At 38.5% G+C, this 16005-nt stretch overlaps 1 protein-coding gene across 2 annotated transcripts in view; it reads right to left on the bottom strand.

The window, feature by feature from the left end:
- Positions 1-2799: 2799 nt before the first annotated feature.
- Positions 2800-16005, bottom strand: part of MICAL2 (microtubule associated monooxygenase, calponin and LIM domain containing 2) — a 162638-nt gene continuing 149432 nt past the window's right edge. For both annotated transcript variants that reach the window (XM_063117290.1, XM_063117291.1), the window contains 5 exons: positions 14103-14195; positions 12890-12983; positions 9013-9112; positions 7093-7167; positions 2800-5831 (listed from right to left, as the gene is read on the bottom strand). In XM_063117290.1, the coding sequence (XP_062973360.1) occupies positions 7116-7167; positions 9013-9112; positions 12890-12983; positions 14103-14195 (339 nt within the window). In that variant the 3' untranslated portion in view covers positions 2800-5831; positions 7093-7115. The remainder of the gene's footprint in view (positions 5832-7092; positions 7168-9012; positions 9113-12889; positions 12984-14102; positions 14196-16005) is intronic.

Genomic DNA, 16005 nt, shown 5'->3' with positions numbered 1-16005 from the left:
GACTCCTCGCTCTCCTTTATTCCTCATATTGAGGCAGTAGCTAAATCTTGTCGATTTTTCCTGTATAATATTGCCAGGATTCGATCATTTTTGTCTGTCTCTTCTGCCAAGACGCTTGTTCATGCACTGGTTATTTCACGGTTGGACTACTGCAACCTTCTTCTCTCTGGCCTTCCTTCTTCTCACATCAGCCCATTGGTTTCTGTTCACCACTCTGCCGCAAAGATCATCTTCTTAGCACGCCGCTCCGACCATGTTACTCCGCTTCTGAAATCTCTTCATTGGCTTCCACTTCACTTCAGAATCCAATATAAACTTCTCCTGTTAACCTTCAAAGCTTTTCACGGTCTAGCTCCTTCCTATCTCTCCTCTCTCATCTCACACTATTGCCCCGCTCGTGCTCTTCGCTCCTCTGATGCCATGTTTCTCGCCTGCCCAAGGGCCTCTACTTCCCTTGCTCGGCTTCGTCCATTTTCGTCTGCTGCCCCTTACGCCTGGAACGCTCTTCCAGAACATTTGAGAACTACAAGTTCAACCACAGCTTTTAAAGCTCAACTAAAAACTTTTCTTTTTCCTAAAGCTTTTAAAACTTGATGTTGTGCAGACTTCTACTGTTACTTTCTACTGTTAGTTTTTCCCTACCCTGTGCCTGCTTACCCTTCCCTGTACCTGTTGGCATTCTCTTCCCCTCCTTATTGTTTTACTATGATTTTATTAGATTGTAAGCCTATGCGGCAGAGTCTTGCTATTTACTGTTTTACTCTGTACAGCACCATGTACATTGATGGTGCTATATAAATAAATAATAATAATAATAATAATAATAATAAAAATAAGAGTTGTCCTCAAGTAAGAAAACTGCAAGTTTTAGAAGGATAAGTAAGTTCATGTGGAAAGGGAACTCCACCACACACACACACATTCTAAAGGTGTCCTAAAAGAAGAAACCAGCAAAGTTTCAGGAGGATAGATATAAGGACTTAAAAGTTACGATTATTGAAAACCAGTTTAAGGCTTTTTTCATAGTAAAGACTGGTGCCATTGGAAGAATGGCCATCTCATGGTCCCATCCTTGCATCCTCCAAAACACAGTGACTAAGCCCCTGGTAAAATGTGCCCCACTGATTAGAAGGTGTATCTGTCACTCAGCCACACTCCCTACCACCTTTGCAGGGTTTAGAGCAACAAAAGCAAAAGACATTATTTGATAACATATGGTCTGGCACATCTCCAAAATGCACTGATGAAGCTTTGTTCTGGACTAGCTCTGGTTCTGTTGGCTTTGGAAAGAAACCCACTTTGCATTAGGAACAAACAGAACCGAAATAAAGCAGTCTGCATGTGCTTGGGCTTCAGACTTCTGCAAATCTGATGCACATCTGTATCACCCTGTTGCTTCCCTGAATATGTGCTTTTTATATACATGTCTGTCTCCTTTTAAGAAGGAGTTCTGTCATGCCGTGGGTGTACCTGCTAAAATTCCCTTTTGTATGTTCTTTTCGAATCTGTTTCCCTGATTTAAAATGCACACACACAGGGCTGTCAACCAATTAAAAGAAGAAAAAAACCCAGTAGCTTTGGGAGCAGAGAAGTTGGATTATTGCTGTTATTATTAACATTTTTATACTGTCCCATAGCCAAAGCTCTCAGGGAAGTTTACAAAAGATTAAAACATTAAAAATGATATACAAAATTTTAAAAACATACAACAGACAGTATACACAAAAGCAACATATATCTAAAAGCTGTCGGCCAAACCTAAAAACATCTGGGATCGATTAAAACACATGCTGCTAAGTACCTGGGAAAAGAGAAAAGACAGCAGTGTTGGTGCCAGGTGGGCCTCGTTGGGAAGATCATTCCATAATTGGGGGGGGGGGCACCACTGAGAAGACCCTCTTCCTTGTTGCCATCTTCCAAGCGTCCCCCGGAGTAGACACCCAGAGGTGCCTACTAAACAGAATTTGAACTTTTCCCTCAAATCACTTTCCCCAGGTTTGGTTCTAAACATGCATTTTTTCTAGCAGAGGGGAAACTGCAAATGAATTTGGATAATGAATTTAGATCTGAGAAGCAGCAGACCGGGAAAAGTTTAACAACTGTTCTTGATACTGACTGGCGGTGGCTCACCAGGATTTTTTTTCTAGACCTACCTGGAGATACCAAGGATTGAACCTGGGACCTTCTGCACGCAAAGCAGGTGCTCTTGCCATAGAGCTACAACTCCTCCCACATCTCTGTTACAAATTTCTCCCACTGAAGCTGCTTTTCAGGGCTGTTTCACATATTCGCATATAACATACTGTTTGCCCTTCCTCAAATATATATATATATTAGTTTTGCTTCTTGAGTTTAAAACAAGCCAGAGAATATCCTTTATGAGAAAATACAACAGTGAACAGAAGAATCCCTGTGCATGCAAAGCTTTGGTTTGTGGTCAGTGTTTGCTGCACCTTCTAATCTAACACTAGTTTACACGACATGTTGGGCTCGTAGGATGCTTATCCTACACATCCCAGGTGGATACAGCTGCCTTTATGAATATGCAACCCCCAATAGGCTGGCAGAGTGTTATCCAAACTCAGCCACAGTGGGTTATTCGGGGGTTAAATAAGCTTCACATAACCCTACTACCAACCATGCAAATCAGCTCTGTGTCTTGAATTATGTCTGCATAGAAGGCATCCTCTGTAAACAGAAACCAAACCCCATCCAACTGACAGTTCACATTTGTTTATTTAACACATACAATACCTTTGGAATGAGCAGGTTCCATTCTGGGAAATGGTTTGGGGAATTATTAAGAAAATGCATTCACTTTCCTATGTACTGTACTGACTTTCCCCACACACAGAGATAGCAATAATAAGGAAATGGGAAAATGCCTTTTCCACTTGCAGAAGGAAAACAAGGACAAGCAGACTTCCACTTGCACAATGGGAATTTCCTTTCTTGCACTCCCCACTGTAGCCTCCCCAAAACCTATTCCACAGAGTCCTCTAATGCTCTGAGCATGAGCTGCAGGGAGAGGGATAATCTCCCCATTCCACTGACAGAAGCTGTCCCATCACAGTGGGTTAGTTGGACACCACCCAGATTCAACTGTGACTTCACTGCTTCTTGTTTCATCAGTGATCACTGAAGACAGAAACCTTTATGCAAACCAATAGGAACCTGCAATTCCATTAAACATTTCCCAGACTGCAATATTCTGTGACTTCATTGGTCACAGAAAAGTCTTGTTTACTCCTGAGAACGTTTAAGCCACTTTGATTAAAAATACAAAGCTGTATTATGCATATATTTCCTTACACAAACAATAAGCACTCAAATTATCCAAATATAAAGTTAGTTTTCATATATTTTTAATACCACCACGGAAAATAGCTTATACCACAATAATGCAGTAGATCAAAATGCACATATATTATGAGGAAATTGCATCTTATTAAGTACAAGTGAGAAATTCAGACACTGTACATCTCTAAAAAATAAATCTGATATAATCCTGTCTTACACAATAAAGCAGCTTTGTTCTATCATTATTCATTATTGGTATTTCACTTACTGACCAAAACAGAAAAGTAAACACCAAAGGATAAATATAAGTTGCCATTCTATGTAAACATCACGCAAAAATAAGTACATATTGGAAAAAACACAATCTTATTTTCTCTACCACCTTCAGAGGCATTTCCATGTTTCTTAATAGGATTCTTAGGGTCTAAAATGATCAGGTATAAACTGGGGGGTGGAAATAGGGGGGAGGAAGAGGTATGAGCCACATGCTCCTTTTCATGTGCAGGAGGAGAGAAAAAGCACCCACTTTGGCTTGAGAGCAAACTGCAGTTCCACATTACATACGAACGCAGGGAATGCCAGTTTGTTCTAACCAAAGTTGGTTAAAAACAACCACATGCACCAACAGTTCACTTTAAAAGGGAACAGCAGTTTGTTCTAAACTGAAAACATACTTTCAGTCTCCTCTTGTGCTCAAACAGGATTGGGAATAGGCATCGCTGTGGCTTCTAAACCAAGATTGTCTGAACAGGACCTTAGTTTTTGTTATATTTTACAAAATTAGGTTATGCATAATTTGTAACAGAATAGAATTTATTTTCTGCTCTTTGATTAGAACAGTGTGGAAAACACAGCTCCACAGGTTGCTTATGTGGGTGGGTGGGGTGGGCGGGCTATAAGCTAAATTTAACCCGTGTAGTGTTCTATAGCATTACAAAGTGATTTGCTATCAAATTTGCCACTAAATTTCAACAGCAAACCAGCAATGTTTTTCTTTTTCTTTTTCTCTTTTTGAGGGTGTGCCCCATGAGTGTGCAGCACTCCACAGAATGTGGTGGCCAAAGGTGTGTGAAAATGGCCTCAGACCTCGCATAGTTGCCCACCCCTCAATTACACACTAGAGATTTACTCACTTTTATGCATACACTTGCTATTGGTCAGCCAGAGGCAGCCAGCCAGCATTTAAGAACCTTTTCCATAATTAATCGCTGGCTTGATTTTTCCTGTTAGAGTGAAAGACAAAAAAGAATATTTCGGAACCATCCCTATGTTGTCCCAGGTCCCTCATACAATTAAAAAAAATCAACTACAAAAAATCAATGAACTTTCAAAGCAGTTCAAAGAAGAGTGATAAATGTTGTTCGAGGCATATTTTTTTCAAGTTCAGCGCATAGAACATCCAGTGTTTTCTGAGAGTTTCAGTGAACAAAGCAGGAGCATTGCAAGCTGATTTCGCAAAGTATCAATCTGGAAAATATTATTTATGCATTTATCTTCAGCAGCAGAAGTATAGCTTATACATCTTTACAGATGGCCTTGTGAATACTGTCAGCATCGTACAAAAAGGATTTAGCCATTTTTTAAGTGGTAACATTGAGTGCCACAATTTTTTTATACCCAACTAAAGATTACATAGTGACAAAGTACCTCAAAAAAACTATCGCAGTAATATTTCTGCCAGCTGCAAAAGGTTCACTTGATCCCTCTACATATTTATTGCTAAAATATCCCTTTGATATTAAGTTACAGTTTTACAAATTGTAAATATTTACCACTGTACTAAAGCTCCATTTAATATACGCAGTACCATCTACCTTGTAAACACATCTTGTAAATTATATCTGCTCAACACTGCTGACACTTTCCCGGCTACTTATTTACACTATATATATATAATCTATAATCACAAAAATACCCTCCATTACAAGAATTAACTTTGAAGGATAACATATTGGTATTCTGGTGATGCTTGCTTTAAAAACTGGAACAATTTTCTGTAAAGAAAACATATATAGGACATGTACACAAATATAGAAAGATGGATAGAAGGGCTATACTCTCAAGAAAAACTGAAGCAGTGCTATAGATCTACAACTTTCAAGAACACTTAGTATTAAAATTCCAGGACATGAAAAACAACGAACACTTCTGATGTCATTTCCACAAGGGAAGCATATCAGATAAGGCACACATAGATTTCATTTACTCTTTTTGCATGTACTGTAATGTAAGAAGAAAAAAGCTGTTTTAATCATGTTTAATAGGAACATCACTCCTTCCCTTTGGAGTTATAGTGATCACACTGTTCTTTCCTCTACAATAAGATTTTAACCATAATCTTGCGTTAATGGTGTTCACCATCATGTTCAGACAAAATTTGCGTGGAGATCGAGTATGTCCTTGTACCCCTGAGATAGTTTCAACTTTTCAAAATACTGCTTTTCATCTTTTTTTCACCATCTTCTGCTCCCCCAAGCTTCAGCTTTCTTCTGCCTCTTATCATCACATATTTCATGTTCATCACTTAGCACCTTATAAGAAATGTGAAGATAGAACGGTTAAAAATGCTTTCCTCATTACAGTAAATGGTATATTGCATTAATTACCTTTGCATTTAATGTGTCAAAAGAATGGTTTACACCAGGGCTTGGGAACTGATAGCCCTCCATACATTTATCAAGGGTTCCAGCAGTAGGTGGGTCTATATCATAGGGCCTTGAGAACTCTTTCTGGAAACACCCCTAAAATCAGTAGCCAAACTAAATGTGATGGTAGCAGACCCATTTATTTAAAGGTGGTTCTGTACGAATCATATATAGAGCTAGACAGCTCTCTCTTCTTTTTTTAGAACAAAAGGGACAGCTAAACCTTCCCTGTGTCTTTGGATTATCTGTCCTCAAGCTTGTTACTTGCAGCCAAGGTCACTTCTGGTATCAAGATCAGTTGGATTAAAAATATCTAGCTTGGCCCTTAGTCAAACATAACCAGACTGGGATCCGAACAACAGGATCAAACACACCCAATCCAGTAGGATTTTTTTTTTATTAAAAAAATTTGAATAGTAGACTACTATACCTTATTTATTTATTTATTGCATTTCTATACTGCCCAATAGCCGAAACTCTCTGGGCAGTTAACAAAACTACTTTTGAAAGTCACATATCATTCACTTAATGGTTCAGTTTCATACTGTGGGTGAAGTGTCACATTTCCAGAATATTTATTAATATGTATAACCCCCACCCCACTCCACCCCAAATCATGTATAAAGTAGTGTGGGAATGACCAAACAGATCTTACATTATTGTCTTGGTAATACTCTGTCATCTTGTATTTGGGGGTATTGATATGAAAATCAGTCCTCTTAAGAAGAGATTTCAGGTGTTCATCTCTTTCTAGTCCACCTCTTTTTAATGTACAAAACTGCATAAAGAAGTCCCAAAGCTTCCTCTTTTGGTTATTCAGAAGAAATCATGGCATTATTAATCTTAAAAACTGGCATTAGTTTAGGACTGGGTCTGTAATCCAGAGGTGAACATGCACCATCCACTCTCTACTAGAATTGTTGTTTAACCCATGATTAACCTATAGAGTCCAGGTTCAGACATCATGTATTTTTATTTTATATATATTTATTTTTGGCATTTATATACCACAGAGTATAGTAAAATCTCTCAGCAGTTCATAATATTAAAATACAGTATTAAAAACACCACACTAAAACACAGCATTAACCCATGATTTGCTGCCAATAGGTGAAAACTGGGTCAATTAATTCAGTACTTTGCTTACCATCAGTGGCCCATTTTTCTGTCTCAGTTCTCCTCCAGTGAGTTTTGATGATCCTCTAATTCCAGCTCTTTGGCTCTGGGCATAAGAATAATAGAGACTCTGCTATGATAAGTGATCAATCTACAGTATACCCATCAATATATTATAGAAAAGGTGGCACCAAAACTTTTGTCCTGCTCTGCAAGATTAATGGACTGGCAAATCAGCCCCATATGCTCAAGTCCATTCCATTCCCATGTATACCACCAACACCTATGACCACCACCATCACCCAAAAATAGCAACATCTGATCAATTTCAGTGCTCTAGAAAAAGGCAACATACATAAAGAACATTCTATGACTGAGAATAAAGGCTGCTCCAGGCAGTACAGAGTCAGTGAGGAGCAGTGTATGGAATTGTGGTACTCAGATCAAGCCCAGCCAAGAAGCTTACTGGATAACCTTGGCCAGTCACCATCTCTGACCCTAACGTACAACACAGGCTTGTTCTGAACATAAAAAGGAATAGTCCACTACACCAGTCTGGGATACCAATAAATAAATAAATAAATATTAATGTATTGTCCACTGAATGTACATACAGCAGGGGTTCAACAGCTGCTTGGTGTATTTACCCACATCATACTCATTGTTGAAAACATGAGTTTGTTATACACACAATACTTACTATTATCATTACCATCATGCACATCGCATTGCTTGCATATCGGTTCATTGTCATGATTATTATTTTGCTGTCTATATAAAAGATTTTCAATATACCCCTTAAAAACATAACATGTGAAGTCCTCCACAGAATTACAAAATGCTACTTAAAATCTCCCAAGTTATTTCCCTTTCCGAAACAGGACTGTGGCATGTCAAATTAATTTAAACTGTATAGGCAGTTGACAGGTGAAAACAGTTTTGTTTGTTTTGGCCACAACAAGACTTTCTACATCATTTCTGCTCTGCTGTTTTGAAGACCTCCTAGCAACAAAATTAGCAAGCAAACTGTGCACACAAAATATAAGGACAGAAAAATTGGGGCAGCCAATGTCATTTTTATTAATCCAATTTTTCTAGTGCAGTCTTTCAAAGTAACCATTTTTATCTTCTTCTCTTTGAAACCCCCCCCCCCCCCCGAGTCCACTTCCTTGGCTACATCTCTTTAAATAAGAGTATGACTGATTGAGTTGAGGTATAGCTCCCAAAAGCCACAGAAAGGTTATATCCTGCTTTTCTTTCAGGATAGGTCAAGGCAGCATAGACACAATCTCCCAGCTATGACCTCCCAGACCTTTCCAATAAGTGCCCGCAGGCATATCATTCTCATTCCAACCCAATTAAAATCTATACAAATGTTTTATTATCATTTATCATCATCGGTATTATTGTTCTGAAGAATACACACTGAAGCTGAAGTACAATGGGTGTTTCCAGAACAACGGAATAATTTCCAACACTGAAAATAATACATTTGTACACACCCTTGTTTTTCCTTATATTGTGACAAATTGCCAGTAGTGTGTTTGTAGGGTGGAGGGAGGATGGATGCTGTTTAAAGCGCTCATCTGGCACTCTCACCTGTTTGTCATCCAGTGCCTAAAGTTTCATTAGGATTTATCGCAGGAGAACGTATTTGCCATTACAAACAGTACCGTAGCCCTACTGATATGATATGTCTAAAACAGATTGTAGCATTCAAACGCATTTATTGTAAAACACTTCCAGCTGCAAATGACAATAATGTAAGAAGCAGTAACTCTCTAGCTCTGTTCACTAATGGTGATATGCTATGCAAGGCATAATGCAGCAATTTAGTTAAGTAATGGACATCTGCGTGCTTCAGGGGGGAATCTTCAGCCTGGAACATGTGTATATTCTCTCCAGCTCTGAGGTTTTTGCTACTAATGGCAAACTGTGAGTTCCTACTTACATGATCAGCAGTTCAGATTCATAGCGCATTAATTTATTCTTCTCCAACACCAACTCAAACCATTCGTGTAGCAGCTGAGTTTCATCTTGTGTGCTTGAATCTGTTTAAGACATTTTAAAAAAACATTGCAAGATCAGGCTTTCTTCTCCATAATCCAAAAAGTTATGCCATGCAGAAACTGAGGCAGAGTTTGTAAAAGTTTCTAAAAAATACACAATGCATTACACATGCACTGCTGATTTGATGAATATTTTCAAGCAATCAAACACTACAAATACAAATGGCTGAACAGTAGGTTAGAAGGTGTGTAAAAAAGTTAAGTTCTATGTGAAAGATACAGCTGATGTTAAATTACCCCTAATCCTATTTCTGTATCTTCATAATAAATCTGTTCTTATATTAGGATATAAGGTGTCAGAACAATGATCCATCCAATTCAGTAGTGCTGAATTATATCTGAATTACATTAGTCCAGTTAGTGAGTATTTTTAAACTATGGTTATGTAGCCACCATGATTAGGAATGGCTCACACAACACACTAAGTCATGGTTCACACAACACACTAAGCCATAATGTTTAGCTCAAAGTGCTTAACCACCGTGGCTTAGTATGTTGTCTGAACAAGATCTTATAGTTCACCAGCTTGCTCTGGTCTTGAAAAATAGATCAATTCCCTCTTCCTTTTCCCTCCATTCTCCTTCCCATTCGTGTCTCACACTTTAGTTTATAAGTTTGATGGCAAGGCATCTCTTTCTTTTAATTGATGTGAGCTTCTTCAGGAGACAATCACTGAAAAGTGGGTTTCAAATGCAGCAAATAAATAATTACATAGTTTGCAAACTGCACCACAAAATTCGGAAAACTGTGCATATTTCTGTATAACTGCATAACAGTTAGTATGTAGATTCAGGAGATTTGGTAAGTTTGCATTAAAATGTCAAAGCCACATTTTGCTCATCACCTTTGGACCACTTCGTTTTGCCCCACACATGTCCCCTTCTTATTTAGTCCAGTAGTTAATGAATAACTCCCACTAACAAAAGAGCCTTTCAGTCTGTACTCACACAATTATTAGAGGGGAGTTGCATTAATGTCATGGAAGACTAGTGTTTGCAGGCCTGTCTCTAAATTTGGTTATTCAGAACCTTTGCAGCTCGATAATATTGCTTAACTGTGATGATTTTCTAATTACCGTAATAATACCTATTAAATCACTTGAACTCCATAAGCACAGCCCTGCTTAAATACAGCTTAACCTAATAAGAACTGGTCATTCATTAAGCTATAGTGCACATTATTTTTAAAAGGGTGAGTGAATGGAACAGTAACAGCTGGAACTGTACATTCACATAAATATTGTTTTAAGCAAAAGCCAAAAAATCATAGTTTTCAGGGGTGGTTTGCAGAGACCATGAAAAATTCTGCATATGTCACTTACAGATGAAGAGTAATCACTGACTCTTCTAGAAAACCAGCATCTGGAGCTGTCTACCAATCAACAGAGAGTGGGAATAAGTAACCTTAATAAAAGGAATTAAGTTACTAAGGATAGGGAAGGGAACAAGGGGCCTCAGTCTCTCAGGACATACTAAGTAGGCAAGGGTATTTATTATAATTTTTAATTATTTATTACATTTCTAAGGGCATAACATCTTAGTAGGCCATAGCAAAATAACAGATCAAATACTTTTGAGCCTTATTCATGGGGTCTTATGGCACCATTTCCCCACCACCACCACCACCTATTGTCTTGTCTTGGTGCTCATCCCTCTACACATAGGAATTATTGGACAATGGCATTTGCTGGGTTACAGGTCCCTTCAGGGGCCAATGGCTATCCATCAGCTGCTGCTCTGCTTGTTTTTTTGCAATCATGGTTCTGAGGAAAATTTTGTGAACTGCCCAGAGAGGTTCAGCTATTAAGTGATATAGAAGTGCAATAAATAAATAAATAAATAAATAAGGGTCAATAATCAGATAGGGATGAGTGTCTCTACCAGGGCAGGGAATGTTGGGTGGGTGGGTGCATGGGAGTGAGTGCTCCCTCAGGGTTGTGGTTGGACATCTCGATGAAAATGTCAACCCAGTGTACGGCAGCTGTAAAGAAGGCAAACTCCATGTTAGGCATGATAAGAAAAGGAATTGAAAACAAAACTGCCAGTATCATACTATCAATGGCTACTAGATCTGATAGTTATGTGCTACTTCCAGTACCTGAGGGAGCCTGTGTCCACCAGTTACTGGGGAACATGGGTGGGAGGGTGTTGTTGCAGCATGTCTTGCTTTGTCGGTCACTGTGTAAACAGAGTGCTGGACTAAATGGACCCTCGGTCTGATCCAGCATGGTACTTCTTAGGTGGTACTTTCAAGACTGCATTAGAACTAGACACACTGGCGGGATCTACACTACTGCTTTTAATTGTTTTATAATGCTATTGACAACTGTTGGGGTCCAGGACACACTCCATATACCATTTACAGACCACTTTCAAAGTGTTATATCCTGTTTGGTGTAGATCTGGCCACCAACACACCATCACTGATGTCAATTGTCATGGATATGCCACAAAAAGTTGGTGGCATAGTCCTCAATGTGCCTGAAATTATTATTAAAAAAATAATACACACACACCCAACATACACACAAAAGCAAAAGCTGTCTTGTCTTGGAACTGCAAACCACAGGCAATTAAATATATTGCATAGAATGCAATTAAATAAAGAATAAAGTAACTGGTACCAACACAGAGACACAAGCAGGTTCACACTTCTGTGTAATTGGCATAACAATAATGATCAAGATAACCTGGATAGTATCCAAAGAGAAAATGCTGATTTAAAGATCTATCACTTGGACCAAGAAGTTATTTGAATAATGAACAAATGTGAGACTGAATTATTACAGGTCAAAAGTGTACTTAAAGCTTTCACTTATCAATTAATAAGTAAAAAGAAATATTGTGTAAGGTGTACACATCAAAAAGTATGATATACAGATGTCTAGACTGTAGACAACTTTAAGTTTAATTGGCAAATTTTGAGTAGAGTTACTTTCTCAAAGGTATAATTCAAAATTGATCTTATCTAACCTAAAAGGTGTCTGTATATAAGCCTTATATGTGTGCTTCATTTTTTTTTTTAGGAATGTTTAATAACAATGAGATAATTAAGACTGTGAACCTAATTTATTCAATATTGAATAGGGAATTCTCTCCTTTTAAAAATGTTAAGACTAGAAATCTAAGAAGAAATAATTAAAGAATTCTATTTCTTGTTAAGCTATTAAGATCTAAGACTCTTTAGCAAAGCTCTGTTTAAGAACAGAATTGTTTTATGTTTTTATATGCACAATATATTTTGATGTGATGTTATACTCATATTTCTAATAAAAATGATAAATGGATCAAAAAAGATTTCCCCTTACTAATTCTTAATAGTACAAAACCTAGATTGCAGCCCACAAAGCAATCTTAGGTGTGCACTTTGTTTAGATGTATTTTATCTGCGACAGAGGGTAAAACAGGCAGCTAAATGCTTCCAAAGTACTTCAAACAAAGTTCAAACCATAACACATTATGCAAATATTAAAATGGAACAAAGCAGCTCTTTCTGAACACGCAACCAAGACAACAACCAAACAGAAAGATTAGGGGAGGGGATGAAAAAATTGTTAACAGGATTAAATAAAGCATTTCTAGGGAAACAACGCTTCTAGGGAAATATGTGGTGGTGTCTATAAACAGTTTCTCAAATTTCCAAATGGGCCTATTCCAACCCTGCAAACTGAACAGAAAGTTAAATTCCCAAACAAGCGCTAACATCTTCAAGAAAGCTAGCATATTCTTCAAACGTTCACAAATTTCCTGTGCTGTTTACCTGATTCTCCTCGTAGTTCCCTCTCTAGTTGGACACCATACACCTCCAGAGCTCGCTGCTTCTCCTCCACTTCTTCCAGTAGCCGCTGGATAGCCTGCACAGATAAATACACAGATTTAGAAAAAAATGAATTTGTCAAAGAAATATGTTTGTTTATTATTCGCTGTTTCAACTGTCATGATCATATCAACTTTGCAAATGCATAGGAAGGACACAAAAACTTTACAATACAAAGAAGTAAATCACAAAAAGATACTTAAAAGGTTTTTATTAAAAGGTGCCCACAAATATTTAAAAGTTAGTTTTAATACAAAGAATTAAAATAAGAGACGCTAAGAATTAACTTTAAAAGGGCCATAAATATATAAAAGTTGATACTACTTATATATTAGAACTTCATGTTAAATTTCATCGAACAAATAAACAAAGAAATAGCTATGAACATATGAAGCTGCCATACTTGTCCACCTAACCCAGTGCTCTGTACTTTGTCATAAGCAAGTTGTGGATCTTGTTTTTTTTACTGGTTTTCCTATCAGAGAACTTTTAAAATGTGGATGCTGGGCACTCAACCTGGAGCCTTTGGCGTACAGAGCACTGCACTATGGCCCCTGCCCATTACTGCTACATCATGGTTGGCTGCAGATGCTGGGAGTTGTAGGGCTTTTTCTCCTGCCTAAACATGCATAGGATTGCACCCTTAATCACCTAACGAAGTCATGTTCAAATATAGGCAAGTGCCCTTTTCTAAATGGCTCTGGGACATCGGAACATGATGCTGAGAGGAAAACAGGGTGCACGAAATGCAGTAGAGACTGGTATTACTAGAACCCAAGCTACAACGAGTCAATCTGCAGAAGTGTTCTTTGGTAGTTGTAAAACCTATCCAGTCTGCAAAATCCAATAGATTCATTCACAACAACAGCACAAACAAGAATTGGACTGCATATAGGTTCAAAGGTTTTCCACTAGTCAAAAGAATTCATGCCTGGAACTGTCCTGAATGATATAGGTTAAAACAAGGAATACATATTACAGTACCAAAGCACATGGAGGAAAATTAAGTTAGAGGATTTGTTGCTTCATATTAGCTCCAGGCAATGATATTTTGGTTCCTCCCACCAACCAGGGGACAAAGCCTTCTTTACCAACCATCCACCACTAAATACAATAGGTGAGGACATTTGTTTCATGGCAAACTGCTCTTAATTACCTGTGCTTTATGAAGTCTTTTTAGTTCTTCTTGTTTAACCAGTTGCTTTGTTTCCTTTTCCAACTTTCTATTTCTTCTAAGAGTCCTTTTTGTCTAGAAAAACAAAGAAAACACACTAAAAGATAATCAATATCTTGTACTTAGCCAGTTTTTCAGACTTTTCTTTAAATGTGGATGTTAAGTAGCTTTTGACTGCCTTGTCTAGGCATATTCTAAGCCATTTATCCTCATCAATAGGGGCCTTGCTGCAATCTTGGTTAGGTATTAGCATTTTCTGTCAATAAAGGCAACCCTAATGCTCCATCAATGAAGATGAAACTGCACATTTATAAACATAACAGAACTTATCTGAGTGACTACAAAGTAAATGTCTGGGAGTGTCAAGCTGGCATTCAAGCCTTCCTTGACCTATTCATTACATCAGCAAAATATTAATCATTTTAAGTCCATTGTGGATGAATAGAAACATAGTATTTTGATGTGAAATGCAGCCAGGGTTGAGATTACAGGTTTTGATCTGCGGTTATTGGATGACAGTTTACCACGCATGGAGACCGTATAACCAGAAGAGAAAAAAAGAGAGATGGTCAAAGAGAACTGAAGATCTAAGAATCATGAAGGTGCACCACCAAATCAGTGCCTTAATGGCCATTTTGAAATTAATAAGGATATTTGTGAAGGAAGAAATGAAGAAAAGTAGATGGAGCATAAAGAGCATCTGAATTGGGACTCACATTGGAAATAAGCTAGACTTGATAACAGTTCCAAAAGCAAACTGAAGGCCAAACTAAACATGATGGTGCCAGACATGTGTTTCTCTTCATGTGTATACCCCTTTTCACATATAAAAATGACAGGCAGCAGTCTGTCTTTAGCAGTAAAAGGAATGCATGGGAGAGGGGTCTCTGAAAGGTTATCCATTAGCAGTGTGCGTACAGGAGTGGGGACAAGAGCTGAAGGCAATTCAGTGTTAGTGGCCTCTGACCCTGATGGGTTCCAGCAAAAACATACAGGCGTATAGCTATCAAATAACAGGTGATTTAATAGGGTTGGTAAACAGGGAAGTTTGCAGGCACCAACAGAGTAGCTCAAAAGGACTGGGTTCAAAACGTAACAACTTAGGCTCTGCATTTGCCAGTTCAGCTGAAGGCCTGCACAGTTTTAGCAATGTTAGGTCAGCCTTCCCTAACCCAGTGCCCTCCAGATGTCTTGGACAGCAACTCCCATCATCCCAAGTCAGCGTAGTGGCATGGCTGGTCACAAACGGCTCATGGGTGAGACTAAAAGAAAAGTACCTGGCCCCAAAACCGAAGTACAAGGTAAGATCTGAGCTCCAAACACAAAACCACTCTTTTCCACCCAAATAAAGATGGTGCTAGAAGGCACCACTTTACTTTGCAGCATATCAGCTTCCAAATTAAAGATTTTTTTTTATTTAAAAAACTTAAATAAAAATCAGGGGGAGCAGGGAGCCTGGCGGGCACAAAGAGATGCGTCTGTTCGTGCCAACAGGTACCACGCTGGAGGTCCAAGTTGTACAGTAACACTCCCAGAGCTACCTTTGTTTCCAAACTTTGTTTCCCTGTGTGTGTCCCCAGGGATGCTTCATTAGCCCTTACAGACCTGCCCCCTCTCAGTGCTTGTCTCTCCTTTCCTCCTTTTTCTGAGGCAGCCAACCCTCCTCCCTAGGTCAAAGACACAGGTCGCAGCAGAGGCCGTTCACAAGTGTACCCCTAACACTCCACACTCCCATTGCACAACACCAACTCACATCAGAGCCAGAAAAGGAGAAATGTACTCGGAGCAACAGCCTGTGGAGAAGTAAGGTGTGGGAAGGAGGACGGTTCAGTTAGGATTCAAATACAAGTAATATTCAAGTATTGGAATAGGGGAAAGATTTTGT

This window comes from Elgaria multicarinata, chromosome 2 (genome assembly GCF_023053635.1).
Source record: "Elgaria multicarinata webbii isolate HBS135686 ecotype San Diego chromosome 2, rElgMul1.1.pri, whole genome shotgun sequence".
Lineage (NCBI taxonomy): Eukaryota > Metazoa > Chordata > Lepidosauria > Squamata > Anguidae > Elgaria > Elgaria multicarinata.
The sequence above is the reverse complement of the archived record's forward strand: the minus strand, read 5'-3'. Positions and strand labels throughout refer to the sequence as shown.